General features: G+C 43.3%; 1 protein-coding gene across 7 annotated transcripts in view; it reads right to left on the reverse strand.

Moving 5' to 3' along the window:
* Ptprg (protein tyrosine phosphatase, receptor type, G) overlaps positions 1–19,449 on the reverse strand; it is a 683,913-nt gene that overhangs the window by 50,043 nt on the left and 614,421 nt on the right. For 6 of the 7 annotated variants that reach the window (XM_063273947.1, XM_063273946.1, XM_063273945.1 and 3 more), the window contains one exon: positions 8,092–8,183. In XM_063273947.1, coding sequence (XP_063130017.1) covers positions 8,092–8,183 — 92 coding nt within the window. Of the gene's footprint in view, positions 1–8,091; positions 8,184–8,814; positions 11,435–19,449 lie in introns of those variants that run through there. The other variant, XM_063273950.1, reaches the window with a different exon arrangement.

Below are 19,449 nucleotides of genomic sequence, written 5' to 3' on the forward strand. Positions count from 1 at the left end.
CTTAGACTTTGTTTAAGAAAGGTGATTTTTATGTCCATAATCTAAGTCACTCCGAATTGAGACATTATTTAAACAGAATTGCCGGTACTACTACGCAAACATGGGTTCTCTCTGTGTGAACAATTAAAGCCCTAATCACTTTAATAGTAAACTTTATGAAAAGAAAATTGCCAAGTTATTTACAAATATTTCAGGATTGAATATGTTCATGAATATGCAATCAGTTTGTAAGCCCAAGAAATCTATAGCTTCCTTGATCTAACCAGCATTAGCAAACTATGAAGAGCCAAAATGTTTGCCCAGAATAGTTAGCAGAATGCTATTCAAGAAAAGTTTCCAAAATTATCTGATCACTTAAGATGTTTAGAAGTAAGTGAATTTTATAACAAGAATCACATGGCAATGAAGGGCCCTCAGGCTGTCTGAAAAAAGGATTAATATGCACAAAGTTGGGGACATCCTAAATGTCCAAGGATAAACCCATCTTTGGACTTTAGAACGGTTCTCAAGGGCGGAGTGGTGCAGTTAATAGTTGGGTGACACCATATTTTATTCTATGATCACTGTTTGGAATTTCTAAATCCTAGAAATTTATGGCACTGGGATGAAGGACACGGAGCTTGGTTCAAAACGGAAGAAAAAAATGTTTGTTACATTCAGATATTTTATGGGTAACATAAAAGGTTTTCAAGATATCAAGTTGCTAAGGTAAAACCAAACAAAACAAAACAAAAACATGGCATTTGAAGGTCACAGCCCATGGCAAGTCCTGAAAAGAAATGCTTTCAAGTTCATTGTAAACTCCTTTTCTTCTAGAGTATGATCAACCGCAAAAAAAAAAAAAAAAAAAAAAAAAAAAAAAAAAAAAAAAAAAAATCTGCTAGTTAACCCATGATGGCATGCAGTAAACTTAAGTAGCACTCAGTGTGGTCACCATGGAAACATAGGATGCACTATATTTTTCATTTGCATTTTTATCCAAGGAAACTAAGCCATACCCAATCCATACCCTCTGGATTCCTGGGTACCATCGAAGTTACCATTCAAGCCCTACATGGTCAGATATGCACACAAAGGCATGCTGCTGCCATGACTACTGCTACCTGCTCAGAGAGCACGTCACTTGTCCCTCACTCAAGACAAACACTGCAGGGATCATAGGATAAATATAACACAGCAATTAATGAGAAGCCCCGGTCGACTATTTCTCGGGTAATTTTTATAGTAAGTTTTCTCAACGATTTTGAATAGTATCGCAGGCCTGGTCTGCTCAGCTTTGACCTGGAGAGATCCCACTCGGTGTAGGAAAATGTCCATCTACAAGACGTTATTCCTTCCGAAGCAAGTTCAGTTAGAGATAACAGCAGAACTGATTAATGACCATTGTTTCGCATACACCCATTGCAGAGCAAACTGTGTCCCGGTGTAGGTAATGCCCGCCTTCCTCCTCCTACAAGAAAACGATAGCTTAAAGACAAGTGGAAGGATGGTGTTCTGCTTGGTCTCCTGTTGCTGTGATGAAACACTCTGGCTAAAGGCATCTTGGAGAGGAAGGGAAGGAAGCCAAGGCAGGAGCTCGAGGGGGAACCTGGAGCAGAGAGCATGAAGAAGCTTACTAACTTGCTCCAGGTTTTCTTACACTGCCTAGGCCCTCAGGCCTAGTGGATGGTGCCGTCAACAATGGGCTGAGGCCTCCTACGTCAATTGACAATCAAAAAAAAAAAATGCTTCACGGATGTGCTCGTAGGCTAATCTGGTGAAGGAGATTCCTCCACTGAGGGTTCCCACTTCCCAGGGTGTGCCGAGTTGACAACCAAGATTAACCATCACAGATGGGTATGGCACAAGAAGTTGGCTATGGATCCCTAAGAGTGTATTCCACCTCAGGGAAAGCCTTTCTATCCTGCAGTGGGTAACGACTGGGCACCCAGGATCAGCCAGATATGTGAAGATGCTCCCTTCACGGGCAACATTTGTGTCAGAGCTCAAATCCAGAGGTAAGAAAGTGAGGGAAAAACTAGGATGTAATCTGCATACTGAAGACTGCTATTGCCATGAACGTGTTGGACGTGATCGGAGAACCACTCATGGATGTAGCCGTTCCAGAAGCATGGAGAAAAGGGGTAGGCTAGAACTGAAGGGATGCTCTGTGTACTCTGCAGACTTAAAAGTGAATGACTAGGACAGAAGGGGGAACCAGTATAAAGGTGGAGTTGGTATAATTCGGAGAGAGACCATCAGTAAGCCCGTCCTGGTTTCCAAAGCCCATGATGACACTCTGAAAGCACTCTTCTTTCCAAGAACTGGGTGGAGGGGACAGAAATAGTCTTATGATACACATAAGGACACTTGAGGCCACTCATCCAGAGTGAGTGGCTAGACTGTGCTTTGGTGACGTTCGAGTCTGGGCTGCTATGCAGTGTCTTCATTTTTCAAGTTAGAAGAGGTTAAGGGCAGAGCATATCATTGAGCAGAATACCTCGGTTAAGCTGATAATGACGGTCCCTCTGTGCTGTGATTCTCCTTTGCAGAATTTTCTGCTCTAGAAGATCTGTTAGGTGAAAAATGAGGCCACCTCTCATTATCACTAAAGCCCTTGATTATAAAAAGAAAAATGTCTGATATAATCAGCTGAGAACCAGAATCCGAAGTGTGAACTTCTGTTATCAAATACGATCATTCATTCTTAGCTCCAAAGGTTTAACTTCTAGTGATGAGAATTACAGCATGAAAATGGCAATCCTTTCATGGGGGCTAATCCACCAGAAAACCTCATCTTACTCTCTGACTTGCAGGTGGCAACGGCAGGGCATTAGAGGATAAAGGGAAGAAAGCAACTTTTGCCCAGAAGAAGGCATCCAAACTTAGATAATGGTGAGCTCGCGTGCTATTGCTAGGAGTAAGGACCAATACATTTGAACAGAAAGAAAATCCCCTTTGCAGATCCACAGTGAGTCCTTGCATCTTTAGAATGATAAGCGGTAAATCACTAATACCTTAGGCTTCTTCAACCTACTCTATCCATGCCAGATTTAATATCTCTCTTAATCTTAAGGGAAATCTGATAAAGAGAGAAAAAGTTAGCTTTCTTATTGTCATTTGTGGTTTGACACCAGAGAAGAAAAAAAAATCAATAGCAAAGTCTAGCCCCCACTTCAGCATCTTACTCAGCCATCAGGAAAATTATGTTCTTTTATCAGCCCCGTCTAATCAACAGCCTCTGTCGATCAGGCATGTACGCTCTGTACCATGAGCAGAAAAGTCAGAGTCATGTGGGCTACGGCTGCCTCTCTGGGATTCCCTGCCCCTATCTGGGAAAAGGCAACAGTGACAAGGCCTAGTTCACTGAGCGATGTCCGAAGTAATGAGTGAGGACTTGAAAGATGCTTGGCATTTGGTGACTATTTAATCACTGTGAGTTGTCACCAGGTACGGCTGGCTCTCTCTCTGTACCATACAACCCAGGGAAGAGATCGCATGATCTAGAGAAATGAAGGCACTTGCCCAGTGTCCATCAGTCCTCTGCTGGGACCAGGCTGTTTCCAGAGCCAGGTCCCTTCTTAGTACAGACCCTGACATTTGAATGGGTTTTCCCCGAAACAGAAACATCAAATGACAAGTCTGCTTCACTGCCTAACAAGCTTTCATTGGATCACTGCTCACCACGTTGATGCCAAGGTGCTAGCTGCTGAGTTCACGGGATAAAGATCTAGTCAAGAAAGTATCCCTTGTGCTGACTTGGGAAGTGGACAGGCATGTATACAAATAAACAGCTTTATGATTTCAGACATCTACAGATCACCCACTCTTTGTCAAAAAAAAAATTCTTGTGCAAGGTTCACTTAATGTTCAGCAAATTTCGAAACCTTATCCCAAATCCCAGTCGACTCCCCCTGTGGGCAGAGAGAACACTCGCAGCTCTAGTACACACTCCACTGACACAGCTACTGCTCAAACGTTCCCCAGTCTCCCTGCTGAGACAGGACCTGGTCCGGATAAGCATGTCTCTAGTGGATAGCCTTCATTCCCAAGAGCCTAGATCCCTGCTGACTTCCTGTCTCACCTCCCAGAGTCCAATTTCAGGCCTCTAGGTCTCAGTCCATGTTAGAAAGATAAAACAAACACAAAAGAAAAAAAACCTCTATCAAGATTGTTGTTCTCAAGTTAGAACACAATAAACAGAGTTTTGCCTCTATCAAACTTGGGATGTGAGGAGTGTTTGGAGATGAGAGCATTTTATTTCCTGACATAAAAGAAAATTTCTTTTATGACACAATGAAGTCAATGAAGAAAAGGGTTCATTATGGTCAAAAGGCCAATGAATCTCCTTTGGAGATAATCTTTGTATAAATAAAATATGCCAACAAGGTTGATTTAATCCGAAGGGTTTTAAACAGCATGTATAAACCCTTTGATATGCTGGCACCCAGCTGAAGCTGGTGACCTGCAAATTATTAAGCTGTATTTTAACTGCTGGGAAGGTGTAAATCATTTCTGGATTTTTGGGTAGCCCCCACATTTTGCTAGGTTTTCTAATTTCTGGAGAAAGCATTTTTTAGGATATTCGTTTTTGACATGTTACAAAGCTCTCTATTTCTTCCATTGTTGACTTTTGGCAGGTTAGTTCTCAAGAACTAACTTCTAATTTTAAAAAGCGTGTCTACAGATGAGGTCTAAAAGAATGATATACTAGAGTAAATACAATTTTGATATAATATACAGTGGTAATGCTTCATGGAGAACCAATGACAATTTTATTCACATTTGCTGTTTCGAATGAACAGCATCTGACAAGGAGCATAGTTCATTGGTGGAATGTTTGCCTAGGAGATTCTTGGCATTTCAGATATATACATATGCATACTAATACATACATTCACATACATACATATATACATATGTACATACACATATACATATGTACACACACATATATACACATTCATTTAAACATTCATGCACATACTTATGTCCATATATCAATCCATCCATCTATCCATCCATATATACATACATATACACATATGTACATACACATATATACACATTCATTAAAACATTCATGCACATACTTATGTCCATATATCAATCCATCCATCCATACATACATACATATACACATATATACATACATACATACATACAAACATACATATATACATACAAACAAAGAGACCTTCCACATGTTTGGTTAGCAGGGGCAGAGAAAGGCAGAGAGAGAGAAGAGTAGAGAAGAAGAGGAGCAGAGGAGTAGAGGCCAGCCATGAGCACACGGAGAGAGGGGGAATGGAGAGAGAATGGAGGTGGGAAGGCAAGAGCAAGAGAGGAGCAAAGGAGCCAGAGCTATTTTGTTACTTTTAATTAGCAAGATTGTGTGGTGCTGAGACTGAACCCCGGGCTTTAGGAATGTGGGTAAGCATTCTACCCGAGAGTAAAATTCCCCAAATTAGTCTTTCTGTGGAGCTTTGGGAGGGGCATGCCTTGCTGTGTAGTACAGGCTAGCCTTAAACAAATAGGCCTTTTCCTCTGGATCTTGATTGATGGGCTTCCTGGAATGGTCTAGCATATCCAGGAGCTAGACTTTTAAAAGTGCAATACATGTTGTTAATAATAACACAGATCTAGCAGGCTTGTTTCAAAACAACTTAATAGCACTGAAAGAAAGAATCCTGTTTCTACATTACTATCTTGTAGGACACAAAGCATATGCAGTGAGCGACCACTGGGTTGCCTCGTTCAATCAAACTTTATCCTCCCATCATAACAAGAAACTGGTAATCATGAACATTTGGTTTTGAAAACCCAACAGTGAAGGATTGGAGTCAACTCCTTTCCATCCTGCTGGGGCTCTCACACTTTAACCTGGCCCTCACTTACTGCCCCCATGCACCACACACAGACACACACATACACACACACACACACACACACACACACACGGCAGTTGCTATAGTAACTGATGCAACTTCCCAGTAATTAGAAGCTAACCACACTTGGGCATTTATACCGTCAGCAAGCAAGGTGAGGTGGGGTGGGGGAAGGGGTGTAGGGTTAGGGTGCAAGAGTGTCTTTACTCTTTAAAGACCTTTCAAAGGATTGTCTTTCCTATATCACACCAGAAGAACATACCCAACACCCCAAGTTCCTACATTCCAGTCAACATTAGTGAAATTGAGAACTAGAAATTGGAGATTTCCTATAAATTCCTATCTTCAAAGGATGCAAATCATTCCATAATTATGCGCATATGGAATATTCTCTGAAAGTTGGTCTATCTTACTGGTTCTATTAATGCTCTAGGGTTAGATGTATGATGATACAGACTTGGAGTCACCACACTCAGGCCACTAAATCAGAAGGTTTTTGAATGTAGATCTAGCCTGGGATGCAGAACAAGAATGCCCCATCCCAACCAAAAGAAAAACGTGCATTCAAAGAGTCGCCTTTGGGTTGAGTGTGCAATGCGGTAATTAAATAGGTCACCAGCAAGGCAGAAAACATCCAAAGGCAACTTCAAAGCTAGAGCGAGGCAAGCACCATGGTAGCATCTTGAGAGGATTCTACTGAATGAAGTCCTAACACTCCAAGAAACAGCAGTGTGTGGACGCGGTTCGCACTACGGATATGGGGCGCACCAGAGTGAATTTTAACAGAGAGCCCGGACAGTGAGGGCTCTTCGTAAGAGCTGGCTTTACTGATGCAGGGGGAAAGCGGGCATACACGGTGCTCCTGCGAAGCTAGGAGATGGATCATCCACAGTGACCAAGCCTGTCAGTTCCTCTCTGCTGCTTCTTCATGAGGATGCGGCTCCTTCACCCAGGATAAAAGTTACGAGGGGGAACCCAGGGTGTCATAGAGCCTGTCCCCACCTGCATTAAACTCTTTAGCTGCCTATCTAGCGGGGACAAGCGAGGCCATCGATCACCCTTCCTGTCTCTTCGACATCTTTTAGTGAGAGAAGGCTGCCTAGAATATAGCCAATTCCAGCGATATCTAATGATGATGTTTACTCGAACATAAATGGACAAGTCCCCAACCATAACCACGCCTAGTGATACCCTGCAAACAAATTTGCCTTTTGATGGCAGGAGAATGGTTGTAACCTTGAGCTGCGTACAATGGCTTTTGTGACTTTTTAAACATTTTTTTCTGACATTCTTGTATCCACCTAATAGTTTAAAATTGCCTACTATGTGGTAGGCAGTGTTATAGCCCTGAGAGTACATCCATTTGCCCTTATATAGTTCCAATTCAAGTTAAAATGATCTCAGCAAAGTAAAATAGATTAGCTGGTAAGTGCTTCATCAGACTATTAGACCTACAGGTACAGAGGGATAGCACTATTAAAAGTAGTTTCTGCATATAAAAACAATGTCAGGAGGACAGATGCATAAGATAACAGGATCTGTATTTACACACACACACACACACACACACACACACACACACACACACACACACACACAGGACAAAACTCAGCAGTACGAAGTTTATATCTGACAACAGGAAAAGGATGCAAACACAAATGGTGGATGAGATCTTTGAATTGCACAGCCTACTTATGACAGCCAGCCCCCTTCCGAGCTTCCAAGTGTCTGCAGCATTTGCTTGCACCGAGGACAGTCTGTCCTACCAATCCTCACGCTCACTGTAACTGTTATAGGCAGCAGAGCAGTCTGGTAACCACCCCTAGACTTTCACACAAATATCAACACCAAAGTGCCCACTGTTCCAAAAGGCGAACAGAGTATGGAATCTTCCAGGAAAGCTCACCTTTGAAAATAGGTTCACAAATTGTGATGTAAAATTGGTGGACTCTCTACTTCACTGCTGTGGCCCTTTTTCCTAACGGTGATGCGATCCTACACTGACCCAGAGGTATTTGCTTCTTCAATGAGGATTTTACTTTAGACATGGGCAGAGGGACAGCAATTTTTATTACATTAGCGTTTAGACTGTTTATCTTAGTGTATCGTAGACTGGGCGAGCTTCACACAGTCACAAAAGTACTATTTTTTTCACGGGCATCACATAAAAACAGAGAACAAAAGAGAAAGCAACCGACTGAGGGTCCAGTGGTGTCTCACTTACCCGGGATGGGAATAATAGGAATACTTTCATTGGGGACCACCCGAGGTGAACTGCTGTCTTCCACATAGAAATGAGCAGTCTGAAAACATTTTCTGTGTGGAAAAGAGAAAGACGCCAACAGTGAGCACAGAAGTACACTTTTGTCTAAGTTTATCATTTCAAGATCCTTCTTTAACAGTTTTCCCCAGCTTGAAACATCACACAGCACTGATGGCAAAACCCGAGGAAAAATAGTGCAAATGCAAGCATGGCGTTTAGCACATTGGAGCAACCCCAAATGGCTGAATAGCCATCTCTCATTACAGCCAACTCCAACCCCAGAACTCCAAACTACTCAAATAAGGGAGAACCTGGCATAGAGTAAACTCCTGCACAGGACGTGAGGATTGTACCCAACATCTCTACAGCTGGCTCGTTACAGAGGAACCCTTTGCTGATTCTGACTAACAGCCCCCAAGTACCAAGTTCAAAACCACATCTTGAATCCCCTCCAATATAGTCATCAAACAGCCCAACTGTATAATAGCACCACATTGTCTGTGCTGAGCCAAGGCCCCAAATCCTCAGACAGCTTTTAAAGGGGTCAGGGGGCTTCAATAGGACAAGCATGCCCAAATCAGAGGCCCTTTCCAGACCACGGCTAAGGCCAGGGTAGGAACCTGCAGGTGTTCTCTGCTTGCCTTCAGTTCAGCGCATGTTTTTTTTTTTTTTTTTTTTTTTTACCTGTACTTCAAGCAAAGCAGGGAGCACACAGTGGTCATCATAGGACAGGCAGTGCACAGAAAGGCTATGAGCAGCTCACACAGCCTCTGCCTGAGATGCTGGCCGGCCCTCAGCTTTCCAACATCCACGTCACTGCTTGCTGAGGCCCTTAATGAGCTGCCGGAAGCACAGACTGAATATTTAATGAGACTGCTCAGTGTGAATGGCTATTGTGACCAGAGAAGGGTCCCTGTTCATCTGGCAGAAGGACTTTACAATAGCTGGCCCTACTGCTGGGTCTTTTAGCCGGGCAGGCGGCATCTTCTAGGGCTCCCAGTCACCAGGCTGAGTCCTGCTCCTCGTGTGTTTCGCGCCAAGCAACATTTACACACTGTGGCTTTGCATTTTCTGGGGTCTGTATTCCAACTACTAGGGAGAAGTCAACTTTTCTTCAGGGTGTCTTTTCTCATCTAGTGGAAAAAAAATCCTGGGGTGTTTTTAGAAAGCCAAAGAAGGTGGGGGAAGTCAGGGGGAAGTTGATAATTCTAACAAGCCAAATAAAATCCCCGAGAGAAGGGGACCTCAGTGTCTCATGTCTTCCCCACAGCGGGATGCTGTGGACCTGCTATCACCAATGCCATTGGAATGAAGACTTTTTCCCTTAAATGCTCCCCGTTTTTCACGCGGAGAGGGTACCAGTCTGCACTGCTCTTCCAAGGCATAGGGGTTCCTGAACGTAACGGACTCGAAGTTCACACATACTGCTTTGAAGAATGTCGAGAGAAGGTGAGTGTTTTCTGAAAGTGCCTGATAAGTGAACAGAAGAACCAAGGGTTTTAACTGTCATCAGACACATAGGCCTTGGGGTTCTGGCCCTAACCACCTGATGCCACATCCACTCGAGAAACAGGACCGCCATTTCTGAAAGGCCAGCTTTGCTCTGTCTTTAAATGAGTTGTTGATTCTTTACCTGTCTGTTGTTTGTCTGTCCTTCCCTCTTACGGTCCTGTGTGCACACATTTCCAGGATGCGATGCTAAGGTGAAACGTGGGTCCTGGGCACCACGACTGAGTGCCCATTCAGGGCCATAGCTGTTGGAATTCTAGTTTTTTGTTTACTCAGCAAACTGAACAAGTTTTCAAAGTCACTCAGATAAATGCCATCCGGTTTACCAGCTCGACTTTAATAATGAAGAGCAAATGGGCAGCAACAGCGACAACAAAAATAATAACCACCTAGTAACTTCTGGGCTGGGAAGAGCAGCAGATGTGTAATCCCAGCATTCTGAAACCGGGATCTTAAATTCAAGACCAGTACAAGTTTGTGTTTTAAGACTGCAAATTACCATGCCTATTACTTGTAGAACAGAAAGCGGTCAGCACATGGGATTCCATTACTGGCTAAGTTACTGGGAAGGAGCAAACCATGGTGCGGATTATTAGAGTCTAGAAAACAGACACACAGTCTAGTCAGTCTTGCTGGTCCATGCAGAACTAACAGCTGCATATTGTCTTTAGAAAGAAAGCCGTGTGTACTGAAGCAAATCTCACTCCAGTGCCCCATGTGCTGCTGTTTATAATGGATTTTCCCCGGAGCAAAGTAACTCTGTGATTGCCAGAGCAGAGCTGACAAGCAGGATGGGGGTTGGGAACCTGAGAGATAAAGCTATGCACAGCTGTGCTTCGCTGCATAGCATTTATCCTACACAGTGACATGGCTCAACAAATCACCACAGAACCCGGGGAAACCTTCTCCCTTTGAATGGAAATTTAAGGCATAGGACCGATGTTAACTCGGGACCCAACCACAGCATCGCATGAGAATTACACATTCTCTGCAACTGGCCATAGTCCTCAAAAACCAGTTCCTTGAGCCTAGCTAAGCACTGGAATAGATAGATGATCCTTTCAGAGATATGAGTGACTACAAATGAACAACAGGGCAATCAATGAAAATCACCTCAGATCCTCCTCCTTCCTCAACCACTTGGGGAACATCCTTCCACACCTTTGTTCACTGCTCACTTAGTGTTCTTTCTTCATCATCCATGACGTTGGAAACACAAGAACAAGATAGACAAGGACCCCCACCTTCTTGCCACTTACGTTCTCCTAGGAAAGGGAACCCCGGATATGGCAGTAGTTTGGAGGAAATACAGCTTACCAGGGTTGAGATTAACTGGTGAAGGCATAAGAAGGGACGGTGTGACATTTGAGCTGAGACCCGAAAGTGAAGGACAGGAACGGTGGTGGTAGGAAGAGCACTCTAGGCAGAGCCAGCGGCTACGGAAAGTATCTTAGAACAGAGCAAACCTGGCAGGTTCTGGAGCTGAATAGAGCACTCTGTAAGGCTGGAGAGGAAGGCAAGAGCCTCAGCATATAAGATCCAGGAGGCCTTTGTTGGCTTTTGTTGGACTCTAAGAGTCAGGCAAAGCCCACACTGTTTCAGACTTTTAGCTCTCTCTTTGAACAAGCTCACTTGGTCTGTTGGATGAGGGATGGTCCACAGAGGGTAACAAGAACATCAACCAAGGGCGACTATTGTAATTAATCCAAACCTCAGGTAGGTAGGTAGGTAGGTAGGCAGATGGTGTTTGTGTGTGTGTGTGTGTGTGTGTGTGTGTGTGTGTTTGTGTGTGTATATGCATGTGTACACAAAACATGAGTGGCACTAGAGCTTCATACATGGCAATTGTTCTACCTTTCCAGCTGTTTTATATATATATATTTTTTTTTTCTTTTTTCTTTTTTTTCAGAGCTGGGGACCGAACCCAGGGCCTTGCGCTTGCTAGGCAAGCGCTCTACCACTGAGCTAAATCCCCAACTCTCTGTTTTATATATTAATAACAAACTACAACCTTATCATAGATATATGTCCCTTCTAAGAAATATAGACAGCATCCTCTTTACTAGTGTTTGCCTAACCTTCACTGCCTGGTTAGAACCACTGTGTTAAGGAACACTTACTGAGTGTCTATCGGGGCTAGGCTGCCACCTCATTTTCTTGTGTGCAAATCCTACACTTTGGTTTTAACTTTCCAACAAGGCAGAATGATATTATACGGCACTGTATTTTAATTCATTCATTTCTGAAAAGTTCCATGAAAAAGGTTTTTTTCTTGATGTTTAGCATGAGATGAAAAATAAAAACCCAAAGGCAGGGATTTTGGAGAAATGGAAAAATACCAAGTGAGTTTCTCTAAACGTCTGCCTGGGCTTTGTTCCGAGATGCAGGGTTGCCTCTGAGTTTGAGCCCAGGGGATCGGGAACTGACTTTCTCAAAGTGTTCTCAAGTACGTCACTGAGCGTGCAATTTCAGTATTCTTTGTAGCTTCAATTCTCTTTCGGCCAACACAGCTTAATCATGCCTCCTTGAATGAACAGATATCTAGGATAGTGAAAAGCCATTTCCTAAGTTGCTTTACTGTGAATATATTTACACAAGTATTATTATAAAAATGGAAAACAAAATAGATCTTGTTGAGAATAATGAAGAAGTGTATTTACAAGTTTGGTTACAAATTATAACCTAGTTCATAACCACCTAGTTCACATTTTATGCTTTTTTCACTTTCCTTCCCCCGAGGTGTTAACCCTTCCTCGAGGAGCCAGCTACGGCATGTTCATTGAATTGACATCATTGGTATACTGATAATCCCAATGGCCTTTTGTCTTCCCTAGTCTACACTAGCAGCATTTATTTTTCTGATACTTAAAGAGTTCCCAAATTTAGAGATTTTGAAATGTTGAGGCTCCTCAATATAAACTACCTGTTCCTCTCTATACCTGCCTGCTCTATCACCCTTACAGCAATATGCCAGTCAGCAATGGTTATTTACCGATATCCAGACGTCTTTGGTTTTAGTAAGCCACATAGGACCTGATGACAACCACCTGAGAAGGCCTAGATGGAACACAGCCTTATGTATTCGGAAGCTCCTCCCTGAGGAGCTGGTTTGCAGTGTTCCTAGTTAGGAACTTCTTGTGCCAAAGGGACAGTCTGGCACTTTCACTAAGAAACCACTGAAAATGAAACAACCTTATGTGGAAAAGTGGGCAGTACCATACATTTGCCCATCGAAGTTATATGGGAGTTTACAGAATCCCATATGGCTTCAAGGGTGTTAACATGATTGTATTAAGTGCACAGAGGAACTCTGCACAGCACATACTTGAATAAGAACGTCAAAGTCCCCAGTTCCACTTCTGTTAGAACTTAGGTGTCAGAAATCGGGTGGCAGCTTGGTGTGATGGTGCAAAAGACCAGCCTGATCTACACAGCGAGTTACAGGACAGCCAGGGCAATATAGTGAGACCCTGTCTCAAAAACAAAAAACAAAAACAAACAAACAAACAAACACACACAAAAAAACAGACAAACAAAGAGAATAGGATAGCATTCTGGAATAGGATGGCAAACTGCTTGTCTGTATACACTGAATAAAAGTCTTTTTGGGGAGGGGAAAATTACAGAAAAAAAAAACTTTCTTGGTTTGTCCCTCCTACGTCTAATTTTAAAATAACCCTTGTGACTTACTCTACCTGTCTAATAGCAAAATTCATTGTAGTTTCTGTGAAGGAAATGGAGTTGTGGTATGTACTTAAGTGTCAAGTACTGTGTAGTATTCTGATGTCTTCATTTCCAAGAGTCTGACTACTTGGAAAATCTGGAAAGCACAGGGTGACCTGACTTTCCATGATACAACTCCATTAGTGAAGAAGTCTTATGAAGCACTGGACTGAACGCTTCCAATGGGAGCAGGAAGGAGACAGCCTTCCTGCATGACATGTTTTCTCAGTTCAACTCAGTGGGTATAAGAGATAGAATGGGAGACGCGTAGTTGCTTCTTCAGTTGGTCATGATTCTGGTATGTCTCTCCCACATTAAGCACATCCCACATCCTGACTCAATGAGCCAATCTCCAACTAAGAGCTACACCTTGAAGGTAAACATGTCTCTAAATGCATCTGATGCTGGACCAAGGTTGGCCAATGCATTAATCTATGACTCCTTCCCAGAAGCTCTATAGAGCCAGATGGGAACAGTTTCCCTATATTCTTCTGCATTACTCTGTCCTCTTTGAGAGAGCTAACATGGACATTTTAGAATGGTTACTAAGGAAGGCTTCACTGAAAGCCAAAAGGGTACCATGGAGGGAGTGTATTTTCTCTACTAGTTTTTCTAGTCTGTATGGATTCTGCTTAGCAGTTCCCTAGATCTCAACACACCTCCCACCATTGTGGTCCAGACTGTGAGTTGTCCAGTTTTTGTTTTTGTGCTTTTGTACAAGTGTGCGTGTGTGGGTCTAACTTTTTATAAGTCCAGAGGGCACTTGAGGCTTTATGGGTCATCAAAGGCTGTTCTTTGTTTAACATTTCTAAAATTGTGTGGGTCTAACTTTTTAGAAGTCCAGAGGGCACTTGAGGCTTTATGGGTCATCAAAGGCTGTTCTTTGCCCAACATTTCTAAAAATAACTTTCTATTCTATCAAATAAGGGACCTATTTTGAGGACAGCGATTTCATCAAAACCCAAGCATTCTACTGTTGTGACAGCAGAAGCTATCTGTCATCGGGATGCAGCAGACACTGACCTGCATCAGCTGTCAGCTCTCAGTCTTAGAGCTCCCACTGAAGCACACACGGTGCCAGCACATGGCAGGTTCTGCTGTTTTTAATTGGCCCTCATGACTAATGACACGTACACCAACAGCTGCTCCAATGGCATAATCCAGTCAGAGAGCCTTGCTCTGCCAACAATGCAGAGTGAACTACAAAGATGAGCAGGAGAACCCTAGATTTTTAACCCCCTTCCCTACCTCCTTCCAGGAATCTGACATAGTCCTAAGGCAGAACTCCCAGGAAGCCTGCACTTCTGCACAATCCCCTCCAATTGTGCTGTTTTGTTTTTTTTTTTTCTTTTCCCAGTTACCTGGTTAGACAACCTTTGGTGTGGGCTTATGCTTTTCTTACTTTTGTCTCTTTCTGCTTGCCTGATAAGAATTTGTGAATGAGCAGGAAACCAACATTTTCCTGAAACAAAGGGCTCACACTGGGTCTAGAAATGTCTAAAGAGGCACTTGGCACTGGTGCCTATAAAAATGGTCCTCCAGTGGCAGGCAGGGGCTTCTGAGATTTATTGACATTTGTCTCAGCATGTCCTTCCTTGCTTGTTTCCTTTCATTCTCAGTCTTTGGCCTATCACAACGGTTTCTCTTGTGCTGTGGATGATGCGCTGTGGGCTGGAGTGGAATCCTAACAAGGGTTACAGACTTATATGAAAACTCAAAATTGCAAACTAAACAAATGTTGATAAACAGAGCCTAGAAATCAAGTCACTGTCATCGAATTCGGCACAATAGCTTTATAATCACACCAGAGTGCGAAGGAGTTTCTTAGCTGTGTGGAGGCAAAATCCTAATTGCAGACTATATCGGGCAGTTGGTTCAGCTACTACTGAATATTAATTAAGCAATCTTAAATGATTCATTGACTGCCCTCATTTGAATTTACAGTGCCATACCCACTAATAATCTCATTTATTTTCATGTTGTCAAGAACAGACATCCCATTAATATTTACTTTTGTAAATGGGTATGTTGTGGTGAACTCTGTATGAGCAAGAGCCGTTTATTAATGGAAAGCTGCAAACACTAACAGGCCATCACAGAAAGAGATTGAGCGTTGTGCTAAAAAGACCCAGACTGATTTATTAGGACAAAATGTTTCCAGAAACGGAAGTGGCAAACAATAGAAGGGAAAGCTGTACATATCTCTGGGCTTTCCCTCAGGAGTGTCTGCCTGAAGCTACTCCCGGTCCCACTTGGAAGGGGGCCCGATTCAGTTCTAAGTTGAGATTTTTTCATACACAACAACTCACTTGCTGCTAAGTTGTCCTTACTGCCTGTTAAGTGATCCGGTTTATGTAGCTAAGTTTATACAGAGCAGTCTCCGGAAGGGCTCTTCCAATATGAAAGATTCAGACATCAAAATATGCTTCTGGTTGGCATATTTTCCAAGCCATGAAAGGGGACACAAGAATCTGACAAATCAGAGTGTGCTTTGGGGGTAATAAAGTGGCATGCTTTGCATAGGGACTGCTGGGATTCCTGGGCATGTGGCTGTCATACTCTGGACAAGGAGAGGACTGAGTATGAGAGGGAGGGAAAGAAGGGGAGAGAAAAGAACAAAATCACCCAAAGCATGGACAGATGGACAGACAGGAGATGGAATGCAGACATCATGTGAAGAGATATTTGGGATATTGTGTGGGTAGTAACAATGTTCTGATTCCCCACCCCTGGCTATGGCTGAAAGTGACAGAGAAAGGTGTGATTTCCATGGTACACATATTACTGGATGAGTCAGGTTATCTGTAATGACTTTCTTTAAATGGGAGGAAATAAGCAAACTACACACAGAGAAGTAGCCTCGAGATAATCTTCTTTGATCAACATTGTCTTTGCCAAGAAATTCTCGCAGATCCCTAGGGATGATTGTGGGGCCCTTTCCAGGGTGGTGGGCAGCAGAGGTCACTACCTATGCCACATTCAGTAACCCAAACATGTTCTCTCCAATATTTCAGCCAGTTCCAAGGAGATGAGCCCTTCACAGTTCCTCCCAAGTCTCAATGGAGACATGGGAAAGGCTTGACACCAGGGTCTTTGAGACAGTTGTCATGCCTTTGTACCCTAGCCTGGAATGTTTGAGCACCGAGAATAAGGCCACAGGTGCTCACCACTGATCCTGACCCCACTGACTTGAGGCAGTTAAGAGAACCATGAAAGTCCAGGTCAGTTCAAGAAGAAGAGGAAACACACATCGTCACTCAGACTTACATCTAAAATGGCTTAGTAACTACTTACTCCTAAACATAATGACTATTTTATTGTAGTATGCCTGTTTTTGTTTTGTTTTGTTTTGTTGAAACATGGTCTCTCTACATAGCCCTGGCTGTCCTACAACTCACTCTTTGAGGTTGGCCTCAAATTCACAGAGATCGGCCTGCCTCTGCCTCCCCAGTGCTGGGATTAAAGGTGTGCCACACTATGTCTGGCTTACTGTAATATTCTTAATAGCTTTAATATTTCAGAAGGTTCTATGTGCTTTTTCACTGAATATCCCCATTGTAGCAGTACTTGTGAAACTTGGGGTGGGGGTTCCCAAAGGACACCCCACTGTTACCTACTTGACATTTCCAATGATCAAGAATTGACTATTAAAAGCAAAACTAAAGTACCCACATAAGAACTTTGGAACAAGTCTCTCAGAATGAAGAGATTGTCTGAGGAAGTGGCTCTCAACTTGTGGGTCATGGCTTCTTTGGGGGGTTGAATGACCCTTTTGGGGGGGTCACATAAGAGATATCCTGCATATAAAATATTTACATTAAAATTCATAACAGCAGCAAAATTACAGTTACGAAGTAATAATGAAAATAATTTCATGATTGAGGTCACCCTAACACAAAGAACTGTATTAAAGGGTCACAGCATTAGAAAGATTGAGGACCACTACTTTAAAGAAATAGTTTATAAGATGGCAAGATGCTGACACTATTCCTGTATCTCTGATGAATTTACAGAAAGGCCATGGTTTCCAGCACCCGAGGGGCTGTGGGGAAGCGGATACATACGCATACTGCCAAGGGAAGCCCCTGAGAATCAGGTGGAGGAGAGCAGTGTACTCATCTATCAAAGCACCATCCATGAACCCTGTGTGGCTGCCAGTTTCTTAAACTTATCCTGTAGCTGTATTTATCCATGTGCAAAATGACACATTAACAAAGCTGTTCAGCGTGTACTGTGCTGTCACAAAACTGATAGCCTTAGAGGACTGCTTAAATAAATCATGGCACGTCTATTTAACACCCCCTCCCCCCAATTAGGAGAACTATAGCTGCCCAGAGAAAAAAGTGTTATCTCAAACAAAGTCAAACACATGGGTAAAACAGGTAGTTCTTTTTTTTTTTAAGATTTATTTATTTTATGTATGTAAGTACACTGTCAATGTCTTCAGACATACCAGAAGAGGGCATCAGGGCATCAGATCTCACTTTAGATGGTTGTGAGCCACCATGTGGTTGCTGGGATTTGAACTCAGGACCTCAGGAAGAGCAGTCAGTGCTCTTTTTTTTTTTTTTTTTTTGAGCTGGGGACCGAACCCAGGGCCTTGTGCTTGCTAGGCAAGCGCTCTACCGCTGAGCTAAATCCCCAACCCCGCAGTCAGTGCTCTTAACCACTGAGCCATCTCTCCAGCCCAAACAGGTAGTTCTTTACTATGTAAAAGGAGCTAGAGAGATATCCCTATCTGTTTAGATATATAGCAATTGTTCAATAATTGTTGTATTGGCAAAGATGAGCACATACTTGTGAGTAGGTAGGGAATAGGGTAGGTAGATGGAACAAAGTCTGTTATATATAATTTTAAACTTTATTATCTTGAATGATGTCAGACACTACTTATTAATAATTTAAGTGGACATTTTTTTGAAACTTTAATACTTGAGTCTAGATTTTTATAGTTTTGTCCTCAGCTCACACCTTTCATGATTTGGGGCCCTCAGAGGCATGGTCCTTGCTGTGTCCACAAAGGGACAGCTTAGGCAAGCATGGTAGAAAGCAGGGGTAGAAGGCTGAGGTCACATCAGGTGCCAATCCAACAACTGCATCTGTGTGGGCTGCTGCTCTTTCAGTCTCTGTGGAGGCCTCTCATCTTTCAGGCCATGGGAGATGAGAAAGAAAGAGACAAAGGTAGACACAGAAACCGCTGGAAGCTCTGATGCATTCCAGCCTCCAATAGAAGTTTAGAAGAGCTGGCAGCCTGTGCACTGGACAACCACCCAGGATGGAGCTGAGTGGGTAGCTCAGGTGGGTGGGCGCAATGTGGAACAGCGTAAGAACCCGTGGGTTGCAGACCTTAGGCATAGAGAGCACACCGGGGAGTGGGCAACGGTAAGCCTTCACATGGGCAGGGCAGCTCCTTAGGAAAGAGCAGGAAGCCTTGAGCCCCATGTGGACAGAGACTCCATCGGGCCTCCTCCTCTTTGTGGACTGCGGAGCATAGCACAGAGCAGGAGAGAAAGGACCTGCTTAAGATCTAGCTGCCTAAGCGTACGACAGCTGATGAGGCCCCTAATGCATATACAGCAGAGGACTGCTGGGTCTGGACTCAGTCAGTGAATATGCATCTAACCCTCGAGAGACTCGGGGGCCCTAGGGAGTGGGGAGGTCTGGTGGGGTGGGGGTGAGGTGGGGACATCCTCTTGGAGATGGGGGGTGGAAGTGTGAGATGTGCAACAGTCGAAGGGTGGACTGGGAGGGAGATAAAGTCTGGACTGTAAAAAAAGATTAAAGAATAAATAAAAAATAAATATAAATGAATAAATAAATAAAAAAAGATCTAGCTGCCTGGAGTAGAGGCCCCACTTCAGCAGGACTGCCTGACCATGTCACTTCCCTTCTCAGAGCCTCCAGGGCTCTTTCTTCTCAGGTGTTAACAAAGAATTCCATATATGCTGCCATTCCATGAAGAAGACTTCGCAATAGACCCATTTTCTAGATGAGGAAACGAGTCTCAGAGGGATTCCCATGCCAAAAAGCCAAGAAGTGGTAGAGCTAATGTGACAATCCACATGTCTCTGAGTCAAGGTCTATGTT

This window comes from Rattus norvegicus, chromosome 15, assembly GCF_036323735.1.
Source record: "Rattus norvegicus strain BN/NHsdMcwi chromosome 15, GRCr8, whole genome shotgun sequence".
NCBI lineage: Eukaryota > Metazoa > Chordata > Mammalia > Rodentia > Muridae > Rattus > Rattus norvegicus.